The sequence below is a fragment of the Dermacentor variabilis genome, chromosome 3 (assembly GCF_050947875.1).
Source record: "Dermacentor variabilis isolate Ectoservices chromosome 3, ASM5094787v1, whole genome shotgun sequence".
NCBI classification, from domain to species: Eukaryota; Metazoa; Arthropoda; class Arachnida; order Ixodida; family Ixodidae; genus Dermacentor; species Dermacentor variabilis.
This window is the reverse complement of record NC_134570.1, coordinates 183320632-183345511: the sequence shown is the minus strand read 5'-3', so window position 1 is coordinate 183345511 and position 24880 is coordinate 183320632. Positions and strand designations below refer to the sequence as shown.

Genomic DNA, 24880 nt, shown 5'->3' with positions numbered 1-24880 from the left:
CCGCCGACGTCGCCCGTTACGTCAAGACATGCCGAGACTGTCAGCGACGCAAGACACCAACGACAAAGCCAGCAGGATTACCACAGCCGATCAAACCTTCTTGCCGACCATTTCAGCAGATCGGGACGGATTTGTTGGGACCGTTTCCGGCGTCAACATCCGGAAATGAGTGGATCGTCGTGGTGACGGACTATCTCACCCGCTTCGCTGAAACTAAAGCTCTACCGAAAGGCAGCGCAGCCAAAGTGGCGAAATTTTTCGTCGAGAACATTCTGCTGCGACATGGCGCCCCAGAAGTCCTCATCACCGACAGAGGAACAGCATTTACAGCAGAACTCACCCAAGCCATTCTGCAGTACAGCCATTCAAGCCACAGGAGGACAACTGCTACCACCCGCAGACGAATGGTTTCGCGGAGCGCCTAAACAAGACCCTCGCCGACAAGCTAGCAATGTACGTCGACGTCGAGCACAAGACGTGGGACGCAGCCCTACCGTACGTAACCTCTGCTTGCAACACGGCGGTGCAAGAAACAACACAGATCGCGCCGTTTAAGCTGGTTTACGGCAGGAACCCGACGACGACGCTCGCCGCCATGCTGCCGCACGTAACTCACGAAAAGAATCTTGACGTCGTGACCTTTCTCCAGAGATCCGAAGAAGCCCGACAACTCGCCCGCCTAAGGATCAAGAACCAGCAGCGCACCGACAGTCGATACTACAACCTCGGACGACGCTTCATCGAGTACGAGCCCAGTGACCGTGTTTGGGTTTGGACCCTTAAACGCCGACGAGGACTGAGCGAGAAGCTTTTGTGTCGCTATTTCGGACCGTACAAGATCATCCGACTTATTGGCGCACTCGACTATGAGGTCGTGCCAGACAGCATTTCGCTATCACAGCGGCGCCGCTCACGACCTGAAATAGTCCACGTTGTGCGACTCAAGCCGTACTACCAGCGTTAATGAACTTTCGGACTTCGCGTAACTGACCTTTGGACTTTGTTTCTTCTCGTTGTTTTGTTACTTTTGGTTGATAAGTGTCCTTTTATGTTTCGCTCTCTTATATTTGTAGCATGGGGACGATGCTTTTTAAGAACGGGGTAATGACACGTGTACTTCTTTATCTTTATCGGGCCACAACTTCCCACCGCCTAACAAATATTATCGCACAGCGCAGGACGCGCGTGCATGTAAAGGAAGTTTCTGGAATGTTATCGACGATTCCGTCCACTGTCTTTCACCGCAACTTGTGTAATCTGATTGTATGTATGCGCAAAGCAAAGGGTGTAGAACTTTGTGGAAGACCCGCGGGTCCCAGCGGTTACTCTGGAATATTTCACGACTGATCTATAAAAGCCGACGCGCTTGACCCGCTGATCAGATTTTCGACGATCGCCGACTGTGTTCGCCGCCATCGTTGTGCTTTAAGTGTAGCGTGTGTTGTGGGCACAGGTTCGCCCAATAAAAGCTAGTTTTGCCTTTCACAGTATTGGCACTGTGTTCTTTGACGTCACGACCAAGTGACGATATCAAACTTTGAGTTACACCACACGTGCGCAATCCTCCTCGAGGCTTTAAGTGCCAAAGGTTCGGGCACAGTTTACAGAACTGTCGAGGCCGGCTGACATGTGCCATGTATAGTAACAATGAACACTCCTCTGAAACCTGCCAGAACACTCCACATTGTGTAAACTGTGATGGCGAGCATGCTGCATACTCGCGGTCCTGCCCGTCTTGGAAAAGAGAAAAAGAACATGTCACAATCAAAGTCAAAGAAAACAAACCTTTCAAGGAGGCACGTAGGCGGGTGTCATACCTGCCTTGAGCAGCTTTGCCGATGTGGCGCATCAGGGGGCAGTGTCACAACATCCTCCGGCGGCTGTCCGACCTACAAGCAGTGAGTCTGCAGTTACGTCATCTGCCCCCGCGGCGGTTGTAGCTAGCGCTGCTCCATCAACCCAACAGAAGGGACCATCGACCCCGATGGTAGGCGCAACCAAAGCTGCCCCAACCTCCCCGGGCCCTTCCAGCGCTGGCAGCAGCCGGCGCAGCCAAATCTCTCAGGGAGCCCCATCGATCTCCGGGCTGGTGGGCGCAGGGGCCTTGCCTTCCGAGGCGGGATTCTCTCAGGAAACTTCTTGATCGCAAGAGCGCGTGTCCGGCGCCTCACAAGAGGCAATGGACACCTATGCTCACGGCACACCAAGGGCCTAAGGGTTGGCGAGGCTCCCTCGAACGCTCCAAAAAGGGCAAAATCCCCGTTATAGGGCCTGGAAAGATCTCTGTAATCTAAGGCATCACTTCCGTTTCCGTTGACACAGCACCAATTTACTTTTAATATGGATACACAAATCACTTAATAGAATGTTAGAGGTCTTCTTAGGAACCTTGATGATGTGCAAGAGCTTATCCACAAACACAATCCAAAAAAGCTGTGTCTACAGGAAACCACACCTAAAATCACAACACACAAGCTTTCTCCGACCATATGTCACGTTTCGCAAAGATCGCGATGATGCTGTTGTATCATCGCGTGGTGTTGCCATTTTTATCCATAAAAGCATTTCGTGTCAGCGTTGACAGCTACAAACGCCCCTTGAAGCAGCGGCGTTTCAAGTTGTTCTCCTAAATAAACTCGTCACCATTTGCTCGCTTCACGTACCCCCACACTACAAATTAAACAAACGTGAATTCCAGTCCTTTATAGATGAATTACCAGAACCTTATATTGTTCTTGGCGATTTCAATGCGCACAGCTGCCTATGGGGCGACTCGTATAGATGCGCGAGGTCGTCTTGTTTAACAGTTCTTTTATTCTTCGGGCGCGTGCCTGCTAAATAAGAAGGATCCCACATTTTACTCTCTTCCAAAGAGAACCTTTTCTTCAACAGATCTTAGTATAGTTTTCCCGTCTATACTGCCCGGACTCGAATGGGAAGTTACGAACAATCCTTACTTGAGCTACCACTTCCCCATACTGCTAAGAACATCTAAAGAAAATGATTATCTTCCACAAGCGCCTAGGTGGAAGATAGATACAGTGAACTGGGAGAAATTTCGAACTGTCACTAGCATTTTATTGGCTGATATGTCTTCTTTAGAAATCTATGCTGCTGTGGGGTATCTTACAGCATTCATAATAGATGCCGCATCAAAATGCATATTCGAAGCAAGTGGTTTGGCATGCAAATGACGTGTACCGTGGTGGAACAATGAATGTAGGATCGCCCTTAATAAACAGAACAAGGCGTGGGGGTTGCTACGCGCTTCTCCCACTGCAGAGAATCTGATGAACTTTAAAGAAGTTAAGTCCCAAGGCAAGTGAACCCGCCCACAGGCCAGAAGAGAAAGTTGGCAGAAGTTTTTATCGAGTATGAACTCGTTTACAGATGACGCCAAAGTCTGGAATAGGGTTAATAGGGTTAGAGGGCGGCAAACATATGCACTCTCTTTGGCAAATATGCAGGGCGACACACCGCAAGATCAGGCAGACTCACTTGGGGAGCACTTTGAGAGCGTGTCAAGTTCAAACCATTATTCGCAATCCTTCCTGAAATATAAACAAATAGAAGAATGTAAGCCACTCATAAGAAAATGTCGACAGAATGAACCGTACAACTGTCCTTTTAGTATTGCCGAATTGAGAGCTGCCTTCAGCGCATGCAAGAGCTCTGCACCGGGATCTGATAGAATCATGTATGAAATGCTCAAAAACTTACACAATGATACGAAAGTTACACTACTCACACTTTTCAAGATCATCTGGGATGCAGGGCACCTTTCTACTACATAGAAAGAAGCCATTGTGGTCCCTGTTTTGAAACAAGGCAAAGATCCTTCCCCAGTGGCAAGTTACCGCCCGATAGCCCTCACAAGTTGCCTTCGTAAGGTATTTGAAAAAAATGATTATTCGGCGACTCATTCATTTCCTTGAACACTGTAAAATGCTTGATCCCTATCACTGTGGCTTCAGAGAATGGCGCTCCACAACTGATCCTCTTGTACGTATTGAAGGAAATATCGGGGACGCATTTATAAATAAACAGTTCTTCTTATCGATAATTCTTGATATCGTAAAGGCGTATGACACAACGTGGCGATAAGGAATCTTGGGAGACTTATCGGAAATGAGCATTCGTGTAAATATGGTAAATATAGCAGAAAGGTATTTGTCCAAGCGTACCATCCGCGTTAAAATCGGCAATGTATAGTCGCGACCTTTTATACAAGAAACTGGTGTACCTCAAGGAGGTGTGCTTAGCTGCACGCTCTTCATCGTGAAAATGAACACCCTTCGTGCTTCATTACAGCCAGCAATTTTTTATTCTGTTTACGTGGACGACATCCAGATAGGTTTCAAATCCTGCAACCTTACAGTATGTGAGAGGCAAGTACAACAGGGCTTGAACAAAGTGTTCAAATGGCCAGACCAAAACGGATTTAAAGTGAACCCCAACAAGAGTTCTTGCGTGCTTTTCACGTGAAACAAAGGGCTCATTGCAGATCCCAGTATCCAAATGATTTGTCAGCGAATACCTGTGAACAAAGAACACAAGTTCTTAGGCATCATACTTGATTCTAAACTAATATTTATTCCACACATAAAGTATCTCAAGGTCAAATGACTCAAAACAATGAGCTTACTGAAAGTTTTATCCCACACAACATGGGGGAGTGACAGGAAATGTTTAATGAATCTTTACGAGAGCCTCATTCGATCACGGTTGGACTGCGGTGCCGTGATCTATCATTCTGTCACTCCCAGCGCGCTAATAATAATATTTGGGGTTTTACGTGCCAAAACCACTTTCTGATTATGAGGCACGCCGTAGTGGAGGTCTCCGGAAATTTTGACCACCTGGGGTTCTTTAACGTGCGCCTAAATCTAAGCACACGGGTGTTTTCGCATTTCGCCCCCATCGAAATGCGGCTGCCGTGGCCGGGATTCGATCCCGCGACCTCGTGCTCAGCAGCCCAACACCATAGCCACTGAGCAACCACGGCGGGTACTCCGAGCGCGCTAAAGATGCTAGATCCGGTCCACCATCTAGGAATCCGACTGGCCACTGGCACTTTCAGGATAAGCCCTATTGAAAGTTTATATGTAGAATCAAATAAGTGGTCACTCCATATGCAGAGAACATACATCAGCCGAGCATATTTTCTGAAAGTCCACTCTAATCCTCAACATCCGTGTTTTAATACCGTTGACGATATGACATACGCTGCACTCTTTCGCAATCGTCCCTATCAAAGAGAGCCCTTTTCACTGCGTGTGAGGGAGCTTAGCGCTGAAATGGATGTCTCACTCCTCAAACCTCGCCTAATGCTTCCAGCCAAGCTGCTACCTCATTGGGAGTGGCAGCTGATACAATGCGATATATCTTTCATGCGCGTTACAAAGCGCGCTCAAGAGATTGAAATCCAAATGCATTTCCGGGAACTCCAGTACAAACACTCCTGCACGGAGTTTGACACAGACGCAGCGAAGTCACACGACGGGGTGTCCTCTACAGCCGTCGGTCCATCCTTCTCGGAATCCGATGTACTGCATCCGGAAACTAGTATGATTACGGCTGAAGCCTACGCACTGTTGTCCGCTGTAAAGGATATAAAGAAATCGAAACTCCAGAAATCAGTTATATATACGGACTCCCTTAGTGTTGTGAAGGCCTTCATGCCATTCTGTAACCACAAAAATCCCATAATTATTGAACTCTATTCCGTCCTGTGTAAAGCATGCGGGGAGAGGCGGGGAGAGGCTGACCGTCCTCCACGTCCTCTTGAGATGCCGGGAAGCCGAATCTGAAAGAAAGAAACATTTTTTCTTAGCATACTGGCAGCACATCCCCCTTCATCCTGTTATGTTACTCGGTGCAGAACCGCTCTTTGATACCAACGCAGTCCTAGGTTTCCTTAAAGATGTGCTACGTGTTATTAGCCCCATTAGTTCGTAGCGCCTCCTCTCTTCGGAGGATGCCGCTGTGATAATTATTTCGAATAGCACATGTCTCTAGGCCCTTGTGTTTCAAGGGCTCTGGCGAGGCAGTAGTACTCTAAGCAATTTAGCATCTCGCATATTTTATATAATGCATCATTCCTTCTTAATGCATTTTAGTGATCATGGTACACGGCATTAATCATTGCCATAATTTTATGACGTGTAGATTTTATATAATTTACACCAACTCTTTTAGGCCTCTTTACAGCCACGTCACATTAACTTCACAGAACCCATCAGACCACTACAAATTCATTAGCAACAGGGCGCTCTTTGGCCATACCTGGCCCTTGAGCCATTAAACCTCAAACATCATCGGAAGTCAGGCACTTGCGAAAGAGCTTCAGCGTACAGGCAACGTTGTGTCCGGTACGCTGGCAACGTATTTCGGCGCGTTGTAGTTCCCACTTCGGTAACAAATTTGTTGTAGCCAGCCCTTCACAATGGTCGCGCTGCAACCTCATTGCCAAGTGTTTTCTTTTCTTACTCATATACGGACGTACTTTAGAAACAGCCTTGGCCAGACATTTATTCCCTCCATGGCTGGCCACGATACTTGGCCGCCGACTTCCACTCCCCCCCTCCCCAGCAGCATTCAAACCGTAGGCAGTCGGTTAATTCCACTTGTTTGTAGGAAACAAGTTTCCATTCTCGAGGAAGGTCTCCTCAACGAAACGGATTCAGGTTTTTCAGAAGCTCTCCGGAACAAGCTTTAACTGCTGGCCTGTAGTCACAATCACAAAACGAAATAAAGGAATCAAAGCACATTCTGATATTAAATCGAAATTCACTGGCCGATAATATAAAGGTACCATGCATCAGATTGCAACTATATTCCAAACAATAAAAGATACCTTCGACTGCTGCCATCATCCCTTGCCTTTTGCTACGTAACTCAACGCATATGGCGTTCTGCTGCTCAGGTCGCGCGTCTACCTCTAGGCCGCCGCGGGCCCATTTCTATGGCCTAAAAATGCGAGAACGCTTGTGCAGGATCGTTTAGGCGCGAGCAAAGCACCCAAGATCCTCGAACCTGTTATGGCGACCTCCACTACGCTGTGCCCTTTATATCCTCAGTGTTGCTTTGACCGCACGAAATAAACACTCGACGAAATCAGTGACATCCGCTTATCGCAAAAACGTCGTCACGGAAGTTTCGTACTACCGTTGCTCCGTGCCATAGTAACTACAAAGCCTCCCTAAGGGGTATCACAGGGAGCCGTGGTGTATTTGAGGCTGAGCGAAGAGCATGCTTCATAAAGGGTGAAAATCAGAAAAGCCTCTACTGAAAACTATTTAACCTACCTTTTATGATCTTGGAACACAACGTGATCGATTCTGAAGGTAGAGGATATAAAAGAGCGCATGTACGACAGTATATCTCAGGAAACTGATGTCAATACCCACTGCAAGACAAATATGTTATACATGATGATGAATATGTGTCTAGCATGCTGACCTAGTGCATTCAAGTACAAATTTTATGAAACACCACAAACGCATTTAAGAAGTTAGCCTAGGGGGTTGGATCATTATTGCCAATTCTGGCATTGCTTCAACAATTTGAATGTCGAGGCGCCTGCTAAAAATGTAACTTTAGAAGCGCAAACGGAGCAACTTTTCATTGTAGTGATAACGTGCATCCTCCCTCAAAAAAAGAAAAAGAAACTACACGTGACGTTGTGTCCAACACGTTTCCATTCTTTATTGTATCGTTTACTTAGAACTCCTAATGTGTGGTCTCGTCAGCCAATTGCAAGAACGTGCGCGCAGGGAGACCGATAAAAATTTCAAATTTTCGCATTTATTTTAGGTAGCATACATGTACAAATTTTACTGTTTGGACAACAGGAGGAGGCTAATTCTTATGAATTTTGCTACTCTGCCACAGGCATCGGACAAGGCATCATGTTCAACTGCAGCATCGTTGGTCTCGGCGACAACTTTCCATCATGGCGAGGCCTTGCCATTGGAGTCGTGATGTCCGCGGCGCCCGCATCGTCGATAATTTGTCCCGCTCTATTCAATTATGTCATGGAACTTCACGGGCTACGTGGAACTCTGCTCCTCACCGGAGCGTGTTTGCTGAATGTCCCGGTCTTTGCACTCCTGCTTCGAAATTCGCAGCCAAATGAAGCGGAAGAAACGCCTCGACAACGCGTCTCGGATGTGAAGTCCTACCTGTCTCCAGAGCAAAAATCACGTCACGCATACGAACGTTCCTCCCTTCCCACTGCTTCTGAAAGCAAGATTATCGTGCCAAGAGGCTGCGCGCGCCACTATTCACGCCCTGTTACCGTCCTAAGGCAAGAACGTTCGTCCGGGTCTCCTGCTGCAAGACAAAGGGAAGCCTTTAAAGTTTTGAAAACTACGCCAAACAAAGACGGTCTCCGAAAAGAAGCGAGTTCTCGCTCGGTGGCTGACATGCAAACCAGCAAATGGCCAACCTCTACCAATGACGTTGAGCGAATGAACCAGGCAAAGTTGCAGGGCTTGTCGTGCTCAATCCCACCATTGGACCACTGTAGTGAGACCATGGGCGTCATTCACGTTGAGCTGAAGCAACAGGTACAGGCTCAAAAGCCTTCAAATAACAGTGTTTTCAAATATAACGCACTTATTAAAAGTGTACGAAAAGTAGCCGCAACTCCGCGAATCTACGCAATCGCATACTCCTTCTACGCGTACTGCCTTTTTCTTGACACGTTCCTCACAGTTATCGTCGACTATGCTGTGGACAGCGGAATCTCCAAAGGAAACGCTGTGCACGTTGTTGTGTTCTTCTCAGTGACAGACACCCTGTGCCGGTTTCTCATGCCCTGTCTCACAGACCGCAAGCTGCTCTCAACTACTGCTCTCTTAGCCTCATCTAGTTTTGTAGCTTCGCTTCTCGCCGGCAGTCTTCCCTTTATCAATGGAAAAGTAGGCTTCTGGATTGTGGCTCTGGCATTGGGGCTACCCTGCGGGTACATCAATGTCGGAATCTCAGAAAGTGCGTCAACAGTTGCCGGAGAAGTGAACCAGCCCATGGCTCTTGGTTTCATGTCTACGGCGGCGGCTGTCGGCTCCTTCACGGCACCTTCGTTAATAGGTGATCAGCTCTTTGCAATATTGCTAAATCAAATACCACGCGGACTTCCCCATGTACAGGGTATCCCACTTAACTGGAGCCAATAATATAAAAATGAAAGTCACGTGGGAAACGCATTGCACCGAACCGTACTATTCGCAACCGCCTACAGTAACTCGGACATTTTTTTCCCTATCACTCACTAATTATTTAGGTTTATTTACTCAACTTTTTAATTCATGGCTGAACACCCCAAGTATGATAGCAGATTTGCAGAGCACCTTCAGAAACCACCGATCGAGTTGTTTCCTTTACGATAAGTCTCGCGCAGTCCTTTTTTCTGCATTGTAAAGAAAGCCCGGGATATACGAAAAAAGCGACGTGACGGAGCGCTTGTGCAGTGGTATCGTGCTGCATTCAAGCGTGCGTGGAACGAATAAGGTCGGCTCCCGTCGGATGACGGCGAAAATGCATGCTGCTGGTCGAGCACTGCAGAAGAGATAAAGAAGGCTCTGCGGCTTCCCCGTTGCCAGTTACGATGCAACCGGCCTTGTTCACTGAACGCAGGGTTTAGAGCAGCACGATACTACTGCACAAGCGCTCCGTCACGTGGCTTTTTCATATCTCGCGGGCTTTCTTTGCACCCTGAAAAAGGGACTACGTGAGACTTATCGCTCAGGAAACAACTTGATTGGTGATTTCTGAAGGTGCTCTACAAATCTGCATATCATACTTCGGTTCCTCGGCCAATAAATAAAAAGTTGAGTAATTAAACTTAATGAGTCAGTTATCTAGAAAACTAAAAATTGCCCGAGTTACTGTAGGCCAGTGCGAATAGTATGCGTTCTGTCCATTCCACTTCGGAGGCACCTTTCATTTTTAAACTCTTTGCTCAAGTTACGTAGGACAAACCTGTATCCCACGGGCGATGTTCCCTGCCAACTGGCATATGGATTACAATGCACGATATAAATGCACCGATCCTCCGGCTGTAATGTGTTCTATGTGGCTGCTCATGAAAGCGGGCAGGATTTGGTACGCATTTTCCTGACCATAATAACCTCGCGAACGTGCAGGGCGCACGGTAGGCAACGCCGTGGTTTCAGTAAGTCGTAAATGTTTTCCGTGTGGTTTACATGTATAATATGAATACTGTCGTGCAGTACGGTTTACCCTTGTTCAGTTACCATCCTCATACTTGCGCAATAATTGCTGGGCCAACAGAAGAGAATAGGGAGGTGAATCAATTAATCAAATATTGTTATTGACAGCAGCGTTACAACAAAACATAGCTATACTGCACTAGGTAAACAACCAATACATTTGCCCACAGGAACTCAGATGCGCGGGATTGAGTTTCGTATTGTAGAATAACATATATACATTTCTTAAACTCTGGGGCATCTCGAGGCGAAACTACGATCTGAATACGAGGCAGCAGTAGTGGGAGTCAGCGCTATAATTTTCACCAAATGGGATCCATATAAAGAGTCTTTGCTTCTATGTAGGCGAGCGAATCGTGCATTTGGACCGCCATTGAAATGCGGCCGCCTCTTCCGGTATCGCACTCGCAACTTCGAGCTCGGCAGTGAAGCATCATATCCGCTGGGCTACCGCCTCGTCTGCAAGTAGACTCTATCAAACCGCAGTTTACAAAACACGAATTTTTCAGTAGCAGAGCGCAGCAGTGCTTAATTAAATACCAAACACACATTTCCAAGCTGGTGTTTAAAGGTAACTATGTTTACGGGGAAAGATAATATTTCTAACCGTCTTCACTTCGAGCCAAATAATGCACCGCATATTTTACCGCTAGCTGCGTGGGAACAGATTGCTGTGTGTTCTCTTTCAGTAAAACTGACATGACCAGGGAAATCGACAAGCTATATATAGAATGCGTGTGATTTCCGGCGTATGGTTTCTATGCAATGTTCGGGTGGCTATGAAATATGAGCGCAGGAGGAAATGTAATCCTTAGAATAACAATTTAACTTAAACCGATCCCCGTTGCTGACTACGCATTTCTTGCAACCTAGTCTCCAAACACCGCAAACTGCGGAATAATAAATGTTTGATGTTGTACTTGCCCCAGTGCATTTATTTTTGCACTTCACAAACGACAGTTATGAAATAATGCCCCAAGAATTACTACACATTTGTGTGCATTCACAAATGTGCAGCTAGTGGTCATTATCTACTTCGAAAAAAAAATCACGATAGAACAATGCCTTCTTCGAAATGAGTAAACATGGCTTTGATACCGCACTCGGGGCAATACCGGACACCCATACACTCATGGGTGTCCAATCATAGATTGGGCACCCACTGTTGCATCTAACCAACTATCCCACGCAACCATACTTCTAAATGGCTTTGATTGCCAGGACAGCATTCGTTCTGCTTGTGCCGCAAAAATTGTATTTTGGCGAGCTCGCGAGTAAAGAAGTCATCGTCCTAGCACACTGTACAGATGGTCAACCAGCGAAGCTGAAATGTGCGGCCCCGGTGTTTATCACTGGGTTAATCCTGAGGCTTCATTCAACGACAGGTAGGTAGGCTGCCGGATCCTCGATACGCAGTTGCCGCTTGCGCTCGGCTGCATAAGCGTTTTCTTTTCACCCGTGGCCTACCAATTTCGGAACCGGAGACAAACTGCTGCGCGCGCTCGGCTTCGACGGAGAGCAACAACGTCACTACTGGCGCAGCCATTCAGGCGCCTCTCCTTTTCCTTTCGTTTTTTTTTGCGCTTGCTTATGCTCTTGCGCCGGAGGAGTTTTTGGCGCAGAGGCGACAGAGGGACTGACGGAAGAATCGGCTGGCCGTATCCAGCTTCCCTGTAAAAGATCAGCGAACATAGCTGTGTACATAGTTTGCGAGAGTTTACGGGCAAGTGACATTAGACATCAGTCGATAATGCAAACATTCAGCAATAAGGTCCCCAGCAAAAAAAGGCAAGTGCGGAGCAAAAAGCAATATTTTTCCAATGTCAAGCGTGTAGTGTTCTGTTCCCGAGCAGGCGGGGCTGAAATGCCGATGGAATCGTCGTTTAGGTGAGCGGTAAAAAAAATCATGCGAACTTCTATGCTCATTGCTGCAGGCGTTAGAGTAATTTCAGAAAACATAAATTCCTTTCTACTTTAGCAAATTTTATGTTACGTTTCTTCCAACCTAAGCTGATCGATGTTGTGATACTTCCCTAAAATATTCCCCTGTAACTCGTCAGAATATTGCGGCAAGCGTTTTCGATGTGTTTGGCGACAGAACTCAACATGGAAGTGTTCAGTGCAAAATTGAAAGCTGAAAGCTGGCCTATCTGGAAGCTTGATATTCGCCAAATTTCTAGTGTCTGATTGTCAAACACTAAAAAAAACAAAAAGACGACTGTTCTGGCGGGAATGCGGGGGTGCTGCTTAAGATGTAAAGTCCTAAAATCATTATTAGCATTTTCCCTCCAGTAGTTTGTGTGGGAAAAAATATTTAACTTGCACCTCTAACCCAACATATCTGGAGTTAGAATATCTAAAATTGCCTTCACACCATTTGCTACTATACGGAGAATTTTGTAGACATTTTACGCAACACTGCAATAAATGTATAGTGCGAAGGAATTTCTTCGTGTCCGCACATCTTCTGATGCTATGTGTTTTGACGTGAACGGTTAAGTGGCGCGCAACTTGTGACACGATGTATAGAAGGTGCAAGCAGCCTAGTCTCAAAGCAGTTTCCAGGCTTGCTGGAAAATTCATACGTAGCGCGATGTTTCAGGAGTGCCCGTTACTGTAGAAAAATACTTTATGTTTTGCTTATGGGGCCCCATTTCTGACTAAAGCTCAGAAATGTGCCACAAAATCATCACAACCACCTCAACCACCAAAAGCTGTCCTGTACGGAAGTTATGAATAGTTAGCTACACAACGTGCAACAAGAAGTGCGCATTTGTGCACCTAACCTAAGGTGCAGTATTTATGGTCTCGCTAGGCATGATTGGCTAGCACTTAACGAGAAAAATAGTTCTAATAGCTTCCTTGCAACACCATGTTTTAAGTGTACTAGAAGCGATAGCAAAGGACGCTTGGTGCGTATGTGTCTCGCGCGCGGCGAAAGCAGCAAGTCGGTGGTGGTAAAAACAATATTAAAATTCTGCTCAAGTAAGATCTGGCAGGCACGCGTCCTGGAATAGCCCCTCACGAGGAGCGACCCTTTCGGCCCACGCAACGAAAGCTTTTTGGGGCTTTTGAACTGGCGTTTTCAGCAGCTCCTCCCGCGTCTGTGGTGAGGGAGCTAGCAGGAGCGACCTGGGAGAGGGTAAGCCCTCGCACCCCCAAAATATGTGATTTTGGGTAGCCAATGTTTGATTTGTGCAGTTTCACATATTGGGTTTTATTGCCCGTTAATAATTATGGCGAACCAATGCGGGCTGAGGAACGGATTAGTTTGTGTTTGACGCAAGATCGGGGCTTGTATTCGCGTCAGGCTTGCGTTTGGATGCGGATAGGTTTGTCTTTTGCGCTTGTAGTAGTTTTTTTTATTTCCTAGTATTTCGTCGGTGCCTCATCCATGGAATCCGAGTCTGAGGAGCACGCCTCCCGCTTGATTAGACCTCGGGCTGCCCAGTGCGCTCGCTCATTCGCTTGATTCCCCTGATGGACAGGAATAATGTCTTGACTGGACAAATTTAGTCTGATGCTGACCATCGCATAGCGCAGTAGCCAGTTGCTTTCAGTGTACTCGCTTAACTTTTTGAGAATTACGTGTTCCATAACTTTCCCAGGCAAGAGGTTAAGGAGATGGGGCGCAGATTCTCCACCTCTTGCCTGATTTCGGTATGAAAATTATGTTTGCATGTTTCCAGCTGGTGGGTACAGTTCCCTCTTTCCACTGAATGTTGAAAAGGTTGGTAATATCGGTAACCGACCGATCGTCTTGGTTCCATAGCATATTATTGATTATGTAGTCCTCGCCATCCACCGCTATAGTTTTCATGCTGTTTTGAAGAGCACGTACTTCCGATTCCATTATTTCGCTGTCTAGTTCCCTGTTTCCCTTTCCATTATAAGCTATGGGTAGGGGAATATCGGTGCTTTTATTAAAGAAGCTGTTTTTAAGAGCTTCGAGGAAGGCATCATTATTACCGGGAAAAGAATGTATGGTCCTCTGAAGGTTGTTTTGTCATGCTGTTTTAGACTGACTGGGGTTAAGTAGCTGGTTAAGCAGGAACCAAGTGTTTTTGCACCTTAGCTGGCCGTTAAGGCTGTCGCATAGCTGGTGCCAGTGTTCCTGACAGCTGTCGTGAGTCTTTCTCGATATCCCGTTCGCCTTGCTCGCTGCGTTTGCGTAGGCCACGGTTGTGTTTCTGCGGGTGCCAGCGCTTCTGCAAGCTCTGCTGCGCAGACCACAGGTGAACCAATTTAGCATCAACAGCCTAGGCGTCCGCCTCCTGGTCTACCGTCGTGGTTGACTTAGTTGCGTCAATGAGAAAAGTGGATATCCACTCTTCAAGGTTGGCCATGGTTGCGGGTTCGCGTCCAGTGCGAACATCCCGAAAAGCATCCGATTAGATGTACCTAATTTTAGCTTATTTCACGTGTAGCTTCTGGGGGGGTACCGTAATGGAAAGAATGTAATGATCGCTCGCAACGTTTAGTTCGGTATTCTCCCAGATGGCACTGTCTGTGTGCCTGGTGAAAGTCAAATCAGGCGAGGTGTTTTGACCGACGCTGTTGCCTATGCTGGTGGGTCTTTCAGTGTCAAGCAGAAGGGTAAAAACGAGGCCTTCAGCGGTCTCCCAGAGTTTAGTGTCCTTGTTTGGACATTTAGATAGCCGCAGGACGAATGCTCCGCATTAAAATCTCCGAGCAGCACGAGTTGTGCTTGTTTTGCAGCTTTATATGCTTTCCCTATTAGTGTAGCGACTGCTAGGCTTTTATTCCAAGGGGGCTCCAAACGTTCAGAATGTGGAACGTTTGGCCGGATCTTCGTTTTCGCAGGATTTCAACTAAGGTGTATGACACCTCCCTGAATACTGTGTCTAATTGATTGGAGGTCACATTTCTGCTCACCATGATCGCCGTGGTGGGAGATATGTCTGGAGCGCTAATTTCGTTATTAGCGGCAAAACCAGACAATTTTGCCGCTATCCCAGTTTCCTGGAGGGCAACTATGTCAGGTTTGGTTTGGTGACTTTCAAGCATATATTCTAGAGACGAGGTGGTTACAGCGGAAAGCTCTGCAATTACACTGCCAGATTACGGTTGGCGCTTTGGCCTTCACGTTTGTTTTTGCAGTTCCATGCACGCTGAAGACGTGCTACGTGTTCTTGTGAACACTCCAGAAGCGCGTTGACCTACCTAGTTGCGCAATATGTTTGTTTATCGCGTTGGTATAGGTGGCGTTACCACCTGAGGCTGAAGATGAGGTTGAAGTTGGGATTGGGGTTGTGCCGCATTTTACCCACTGTGGGACATAACCGCGGTCATGGCTGAGTTAACAGTGGCAACGCCCTTTACCAACAGTTTGTTTTGGGCGGCTTGTTCAGCAACCATGCTCTAGAATACGCGTTATAGTTTTAAAATTCGGGGGTCCGACGTGGGGGCGCTCTCCACGGGTACTGCGGCGGGACCTTCCGCCTTCCCTTTAGTGTAGTGCGCACCATCTTCTTTCATGTGGTTTTCTGCATCTACTCCATGCCTAACACAAGCCACGAAATCGCTCGCGTTTTTGGTGCTGGGGCGTTATAGGCGTATGCCCGCTTGCTAATTGTCGAATTTTGGTATTAGCGGCAGCTAATTGCTTCAGTAATTTCATTTAGTCCGCCAGCTCTCTTACCTGCGCGTTTCGGGGCAGCTTGTTCCGGGGCTTCCACTGAGGCTCGGCTGTTCCCCAGGCGACCTGTATGCTCCTGGAGCTCGAGTGGTCTCTAGGTGGCGGGGATGCCGACCGATCCCTCCCGCTCGCGCTCCGGCCGCGAAGAGGTGGAAAGGATTCGGTTCGGCTTTGGTCTGTCACCTGACCTCACTCCTCTGGTCTTTACGTTCTCGTCGACGCATTCGTGCACTTTCGGCTCCTCCACATGGAGACCGCGTGATGTGGGCGTTGGATGGCTTGGTGGGCTGCTTTTCTTTTCAACAAACCGATATTTGCAACTCCTGCTGCTAGTCGGGCGGCCTCCGCCGCATACTACGCAGGAGGGAGAGCAGGTTGGTTTTTCACCATTGGGTGGAGAAGGGTTTCATTCACTGCACCGCCGGCATCTCGGTTTTGTCGGTCGGGGTTGAGGGTACATATTTACTGGGTGCCCCAGCGTCCAACAGTTGATGCAGGCCTCCGAATATTCTCGGAGCGTGAAGACTTCAAACCTTAAAGGCAGGGAATGCACGAATTTCGGGAGCTTGACTACGGTGAAAGTGATCACGAAGTGGCGAGTCGTGCCCATTCTCCGCGCGTTTTCAATCGGCAGGCCGGGATTTTCGTTGCGAAGCTCGGCCCAAATCATTGGGTCGGTTTAGTTGCTTTACGCCTTGTACATCACCTCTCCCACCTAGTTGTCGTGTACCGGAATGTATGTTGTCACAGGCGTATCAAGCTTCTGCTGCGCGTACTGCAGTTTTTTAATATTACAGTAGGCCTCGGCCCGTGGCCGGTCCGCGGTACTGGCCGTGATCTGGTTGTTGGTGGGGTGGATCGCCACTTGGCCAACAGGTAGGGCTTGGCGAAAGTCGAGGTTGGCGGGGGCGCATATCGCTTCCGCGAGTACAGCTGGCCTAACTTCGGTGAAGTTGCCGGCACCTTTCGGCACCTTTTGGCACCTGGTAATCGTCCACTGGTAAGCGTGGCATTGGTCGACGGCGTCCGATCGGAGACGGGCGGGCCCGTCGCCACGGCTTCAGTGTTAGCTCAACCTTCGGCGAGGCCTCTCTGTTGGCCGGTCTCGATGCGGCTCCGGTCCGGGTTTGCTATCTCTGCTGCATGTCCAGGGCCGTCTTCCACGTCCTGTCGGACAGCTGAGTTGGGTCAATAGCTTCGTATTCTATGACGTTCTCCATCGCTGGGCTCGGCGCGGCAGGCAAACGCCGCGCATGGTGGCCGCGGTCGAGTCGAGAGGTGCATCGCCGTTAGGCAAGCGTGGCATCCCGGCGTGGTCAGGATAAAAGGGATCACTACCGACAACTGTTGCTTGCAGAGGTCTTCCATCCGCTGTGAGAATGGGGCGCCGGATGAGTTAGCAAAGAACCTCAGGAACTTTGATGGTCGTAGTTGGCTCGGTCATGCTGAAAATTGTCGAAAACATGCGGAGCTCATATGATTTGCACCCGCACTCCTCGAGATCTCCCAGGCTCTCAAGCGAACACAACATAGATCGGTGCCGAGCTTACGTTCGCGAAGAGGGCTCGAGGAATGAAGAAAGGCCGGGCAATCCGTTCCTGTTCTCCACTGTGTCTGGATGCATCTTACGCCACCCCGGAACTCATATAAATCGTCGGCCACAATGGCACATTACATTTGGCGCCCAACGGCTCGGGATGAGCTACGAAGACATTTATTCCTTTCTCTTTAGGGCACGTCGCTCGCTACGCGGTCCTTTGTTCGAAACACTGACTTCAGGACAGCGTCGGCTCCATAAACCCAAGATGGCGACTGCCCAATGTTGCATCGATGTGTTCGAACCGCTGCATGACGCCTTCTGGGTGGAAGCCTACGGGGCATTTGTCTCCGAAGCAGGGGCCCTAAGAACCGAAGCGGATCAGCTGCGGCGCGAATTGTAAGGACTGAAAGATAATGTTTTCGCCGAAACACGACGTCGACGCAGAATTCGACGCACCAAAGCCTCCTCTGGACATACTGTTGCAGGCAAATCATGTCTTTTTTTGCAACCCACTCGCTCCGATTGTGGAGCAGATTGACAACTTCGAGTCAAAAATACGTGACGACTCAGATGCCGTATCCTGCACGAGTGCGGTGACGAGCGTTGCGTCAATAAATCTTAATCTTAAGCACTCTCTTAAACGCGACTCGGTAAACCAACGCGGCAAAGCTAAAGATGAATCTACTTCATGCCTGTCTGACGGCTCGGGCGAATACGCTTCCGGCCAACAGTCGAGTTTCCCGGCACGCTCCTTACCGCATTATGAGAATGATGTCACCACCTGCCTTCACCGATTTAATTTTTGGTTCAGAAACTTCAGCGTTCATGAAAAGGTCACGATACCCTCCATTATCTCCTGGCTCCCAGCTAGTGATTTCACATGGATGCGCCACCACACAAAGATGGTCAATATCCCTACTTGCGCTGATGTGAAGGTAGCGTTCCGCCGCCTTTATAACATAGATTGTGATATAATGTATAAACAGCGAATGTTCAGAGGTATACAACGAGCTGCGAAGTCGTGTACTGACATTGCATACCACAAGTTGGACCTCATGGAACAATGTAATTATCCAGTATTGCAACAGGAGAAGTGTCAGGCCATCATCGCTACGCTTTCAGAGAAGGCCTAGCAACACTTCTTTGACAAGAATTTTAACAACCTGCATGACATGATAAACTCTTTTCTGCACTTTGATCAGATCAACAATTCTTAGGAAAACGTTAAAGATATTGTTGCCGCTGAACCTCCCACACCGCAGGCCGCGGAACTTGACAAACCGTTTGCCTCGAAGTCTACGCGGAATTGTCAGCACAAGGAGAGCCTAGAGTCGAGTGGTTCCTCAGAGAACGAGGTGCCACAGAGAAACCTGCCTCAAAGGCAGCATGCGGGCTTGAACCCGTTTACGAAACCTCCGACATATTATTTACCGAGGGTTTTTATCAGGTCCCAAAAGAATACCGCCATAATTTGCAGATTGTACTTGAACTGTTTTAGAAGGGGACATTTTATCACACAGTGTCATCTGTGTCACAGTAGCAGGAGGAATTTGAGTCCGCCAGTCCAAAGCAGCAGGCAAACGATGAAGTGGTGACGCCAATGCCCGCGACCAGCCATCAGTGAACCAGCCAGCAGGTGTCTTGTGCGGCTGAAGACGATATCTTTTCCGCTTCTGCCATCGTCAACGACCAAACGTTTAAATGCACCTTGGGCTCAGGAGCTGTTAAACGTTTGTATACTGCACCACTGTTTCAACGACAGACTAACTATTGGACCTTCATCCCTGCGTTCCGTAGGTGCAAGCGGCTATCACTTGCAAAACTTCAGTCAAGTCAGAGGTGTTCTAACAGTCGAGGGCCAGACATTAAAGCATGAATTTGTCATGGTTATGCGGTTACCTCATGACGGAGCGCTTCTAGGCAATGACTTCCTACGGGCCTTGAGAGCCATTATTCCCAGGGGCTTGGAAAGCTTTGCCGTGTTTGTTCCTGAGATGTTACAAAACGTACACCTCATTAGAGAGCAAGCGCTACGTGCTTCATCACTGAACTTAGTTCTAGTAGACTGGCATCGCATGTCTAGGGACAAAGCTCCTGTAATGATCATCACAGTGACAAAGCTCTAGAACGACTGCTATTCAGTCATTGTGGAGCCCATGGTTACAGATGCATCAGCAGAAGTAGTCAAGATTTTGCTGACGAAGTGTTCTTCTGAAGCCATCCTGCTTCGATCTCAGATGACAATTAGATTCGTAGAAGCAGAAAGCAGAATAGAGGGCGTTGAACTCTGTGTGGAAATCTCAATAGATCCTCCAAATTTCATGTCTGCCTTCTCCTGAGGACCTTCATAAACCCTCAGCTTATGCAGTTGTTCACCCGTAGCATCGCTCAATCCAAATTGGCGACGTCAGTATGACATTGGAACAACGTTATATTCAAGTGAGCTGCAGGTCGTGAAGGAGTTAGCGCAACATGCTGGCTTTGCACAATCAAGCATGGATGATGTAGGCTCCTGCAAAGGTGAGCAACACTGCATTCCTGCTGGGGATGCAAAGCCCATCTCCCTATGACCTCGCAGGTTGTCTCCTACGCAGCGTGACCTCGTCAAGAGTCTGATCAAGGACTTCATTGACGCCAACTTAGTCGGGCCTTCTCTGTGTCCTTGTGCTCCACCGCTGGTCTCAGTAGCGAAGCAAGATGGGGCAAGGCGCATGTGCGTCGACTATCGACGGCTGAACGCAGTGACTGAAGGTATTGTTTAAGCCCTTTCCAAGGATTGGAGGTACCTTGCAGGCGCTCACCAGGAGCAAGTGCTTTTCTGTCATGAACTTGGTGTCTGGTTTTTATCAGAAAGCCATGCATCCAGAAGACATACAGAAGACGGTTTTCGTGACACCTTGGGGTCTCTATGAATTCCTACGGATGCCGTTTGACATTAAAGGTGTTCTTTTCATGTGTGAATGAGCTATCCGGAATTAGGTACGGCAATGCCCTCCTCCACATTGATGATTGCATAGTCGTCAATCGGAAGTTTGGAGACCACGTTTCACACCTGAGGGACATCTTTTCAAGGTTTCAGAAAGCAGCTTTGAAGTTTAAACTGCAAAAATGTTTCCTCTTTCGCCCTGCTAATAAATGCCTTGGGTATGTTGTCACAGAAGATGCTGCAAGTCCTGACCCATCAATACTTGCATCTGTTCAGATGTTCCGGTCTCCTCAAACCGTGTAGGAACTCCTATCATTCGTAGGTACTACGCAATACTGCAGGAAGTATATCCCTAACTACAACGTTATCGCGGCACCTTCAGGTTCTCTCGTAAAGAAGAATTCTGCTTTTTCCTTGGAAGAGGATCATCAAGCGGCATTTGAAACATGAAAACGTTATTTCTGTTAGCCACCTGTCCTTAAGCTGTTCTCAGAAATGCCACAGTTCGGTGTGCAAATACACAGAGATGAAACTGGTCTCGGCATAGGGGGTCTCTTCGTGCAAGAGGATGAAGAGCGACGATATCGTCCTGTGTCATAGCGTCATACCTGAGCAGGGCACTTAAAGGCGCCGGGCTTAAATACTCTTCGAGGGAACAGAAATCTCTTGTGAAATGGGCATTAGAACAGTTACGACCATACTTGATAGGCCGCAAATTCCAAGTTGTTAGTGACCACCACACCCTCTGTGGATTTCGCGCTACAGGGAAAGTAACCAACGTCTGCTTCAGTCGTGGCTGGTTTTACAGGAGTTTGACTTTGACGTCACCTACAGATAATGAATCCTGCACGGCGCGTCTCATTCTCTCTGTGGGATACCTCCCATTGATCCTGAGAAAAGGCAAATAATTACCGTATCCCATCCATTATTGCGATATTGTGGCAACATTGGTCACGAAAGCGCCAGGACACATATTGCGCTAAAGTCCTGGATCTGCTTAGCGGTGCGTTGGGCACAATAAGCAAAAGAAACGGGCCCCAAAAATGTTGATGCACAATGAGATGTTGAATAGGAGAGATCAAGGTCCGGTCAGCTGTCGATTTCTCCTGTGCCTTCCTTCTCAGCGACAGGCTGAGGAACTTCCAGAAATGCATGAAGGAAGTTACGGTAGCCACATGAGCATCAGAAGAACATTCGAAGCGCTGAGGTCCAAATACTACTGTCCAAAGCTTCACACGGATTTTAAATGGTATGTGAGCCATTGTAACGTTTGTCAGAGGATGAAGATGTTGACATCGGTCCTTTGTGGATTACTACAACCAACAGAGGTGCATAACCCCTTTTCATACAGTTAGTATGAACATAGTATGACTCTTCAAGGCCACTACATGATACAGATATGTCATCCTAGCCAATTACTGTATCGCAAAGTTCGTTGAGGCAATGCCCTTGAGGAATATAGAAGCTACAGCAGTTCAAACGTTCACTGAGCGCAGACTCCTTTTGAAGCAAGGTGACCAGTCACGGTTATTCAGACCACTGTAATAATCGCGTTCTACTGAAGCTTGCCTCAAGCATCGCGGCATCCCACATACTACCCCCACAGCATATCTTCCTGCAGCGAATGGTTTGTACGAAAGGCCAAACAAGACAATCAAGCGGATGATTGCCATGACTACTGCCGGAGGAGAAAAGTAGGCCGATATCCTTCCCTGTGTTGTATTTTGATACAACACCGGGTACTACGGATCACCAAACTCCATTCTTCTTGGTGTATAGCATGGATCCAGTGCTTCCACTAGATGTTCTTTACAGCCGAGGAGAACTTGAAGAACTGAAAGACGAGTCAGGCTATATATAGCTTGGTAATGCACGAAAGACTGCAAAAGGCTGGAGACCTTGCGACATTATACTGATGCAAAAAAACAGAACTACTTGCACACACATCACAAGGACATTGTCTTCAAAGGAGGGCAACTAGTGCTTCGTAAAGCTCCACCATCGGTTGTTAAATCGACCACATGTTGTAACGGCCTTCACAAGGTAGTCAACAGACTGTCCCCCGTGGACTACGAGATCAAACTCGCCGATAACATGGGAACGGAGATTGTGCATGTGGAGAAGTTCAAGCCCTACTTGAGCGTAACTGCCGAGATGGAACAACCTCGTGCTTTGGGCTAAGTTGTACATGCGTCTGACGCAGTGTGTGTGCAGTGCAGGTGCCAGTGACTGCATTTACTTTTCCTGTGTGAAAATGAAACGACGATGCTTACCCTTGTAAATATTTAAGTGTTAAACGGTTAATTTCTGTTTTAATATCCGGGATGTTATGTGTTGTGTATTTAGCATTGTGTGCAGTCGAGACACTTATCTCAAAACCCGGGCCTTTCACGAGCGATAGCAGATGACGCTTGGTGCGTACGTGCCTCGCGCCTTGGCGCCGACAAAACAAAGATGATGATGACAGTCATCTAAAGAAAGGAAAGACGCCTGATTAAAACCAAAGATCGGGGCCGAGCTGACGCTTGCAAGGAGGACTAGAGGAATAAAGAAAGATGGCCGGGCAGTTCCTTCCTGGTCTTCACTATATCTGGACACGTGTTACGCCGCCCCGGAACCCATAGCAACAGACGGCCGCTACGGCACAACCTACATCAGCAAACTTTTATTAGCTTCACGTGACATGAAATATTTTTCAATAATTGTATTTTTGGAATAGACTGTGCGCAAAACTCTAAAGCGCCTATTATATATCTAGTAAAATTTGGTTCAGCCTAGCGAGGTGCCTAGGAAGTTTGGCGTAAGATTACCTTGAATTATTTAATCGCCTATGCCATTTCGACTACCACGGCTTTATGCGATTTCTGAGCAGTCAAGTTCTTCATGGTGGCACTCTGCACGTGATCGAACACTCTGCGTCTAGTTCCTCAATAGAATCACAGCTCAGCGCGGTGCATGGAATTACTGTCGACAATAATTTAATCTGAACCTCACCTCTCCGACTCCGTCGTCGAGTTATCACCCACACTCTCGCATTTAATTCTCCGGACACTAGTTTACAATACTTCTGATATTTCAGAACGTAGGTGTAGCCTTTATTCGTTTATGCTTTTATTTTATGCTAATACCTCTTGAATTGGCCACTAGCTTCCACCACCTTCGCGCTTTCTACCTTTCATGTGACGTTTAGCATTAGCCTTTGCGCACTAAAACATTATCGTCTGGTATTTACTCATGCTGACCTCTCAGCTTTCATCAAAAAATACATTTTTGCTTCTGCTGGTGGAGTTACAAAACTACTGAAGCCTATCAGCATTACAGTGTCACAATACAAAACTTTTAGTACTGGTGCCCGATTCCTTTGCTTTGTTTGCATCAGCTACATTATCCAGCCGCCCTACACTGACGTCATTTATTGAGATGGCGTGTTTTTACGTTATTTACTCGCACGTGTATGTCTGAATCTGCAAAATTTTTCTAATACTGTCTCTTGTTTTCGCGCATTGCAGGCCTCTTCCGGGACACCTGGGGCTCATATGATGGCCTATTCTTTTTCATGGCAAGCACCCTCATGGTTGAATCTGCTTTGTTCGCAGTACTTTCAGCAATTGACTTTCGGAAGTCCAGGAAGTTTGAAATACCAAGATAGACATTTCTACGTTTTAGCGGAACAAATTTTATTGACACTTTCTTGCTTCTGTGCAAGTGAACGCTCTGAAAGCGGACACGTAAAAGAGAACGCTTGTTGCGCGTTGCTAGCACCAAAAGCTATAGGCATGACACTATATGCCTGATAACTTCAGAGACAGCACTCCCGTACTGCAGGTATAATCCAGCCTTTGCACATGACCATCGACAATGGTAAGTGTAGACACATTTCCGATACAGTTTATTTGCCACAAGCCGTGGCGGCATACTGAGCCGACCATGAGCCGATGAGAGCCGAACATGAGCCGGCGTGAGAAGTCAGACACCGAGCCATTATGTTGTTGTTGTTGTTGTTGTTATTTCCTCTAAACACGGCTCGCACCCATGAAGGGGATCGGCCACACTGGATGTATGGTACGAACTTGTATGGTACTGTGTCTTGAATTAACAGGACTGCACTACACTGTTTTGAGCATGAAAAAGTTCTTGGAGCTATCCAAGAAACCAAATGCAAGGAGGGGCTGTTCACCCAGAACTGTGTAGTCCAATTTATGTCACTGCTGGCGCCCGACGGGTAGTGATGCAGTCTACGCAGCTCAAGGAGATGCGTTCTTTCCATTGTATCCATAGGTGGTCAAGAAGTTTCTGACAGTGCCGCAACTTTGTAGCCAGATCATCAGTTGTTACTCGCGCGTATTAAGTTTCATCCGCAGAGGGAAGCCATTCAGGACGCATTAACGTGTGGTGCCAGTTTTTTGGAACATGCGGCAACAATCCCTGCTCTCTTAGAGGAAGCTCTTGTGTGTCGTGTTGTCTTATCGAACGACATGGTGCGATTGGAAATTGCACCCGACCCTGTGTGCCGTCTTTTA

At 47.6% G+C, this 24880-nt stretch overlaps 1 protein-coding gene across 3 annotated transcripts in view; it reads left to right on the top strand.

The window, feature by feature from the left end:
• LOC142574354 (uncharacterized) overlaps nt 1-24052 on the top strand; it is an 88589-nt gene extending 64537 nt beyond the window's left edge. For 2 of the 3 annotated variants that reach the window (XM_075683457.1, XM_075683455.1), the window contains 2 exons: nt 7894-9093; nt 23870-24052. In XM_075683457.1, coding sequence (XP_075539572.1) covers nt 7894-9093; nt 23870-24009 — 1340 coding nt within the window. In that variant the 3' untranslated portion in view covers nt 24010-24052. The remainder of the gene's footprint in view (nt 1-7893; nt 9094-23869) is intronic. The other variant, XM_075683458.1, reaches the window with a different exon arrangement.
• Nucleotides 24053-24880: the final 828 nt, after the last annotated feature.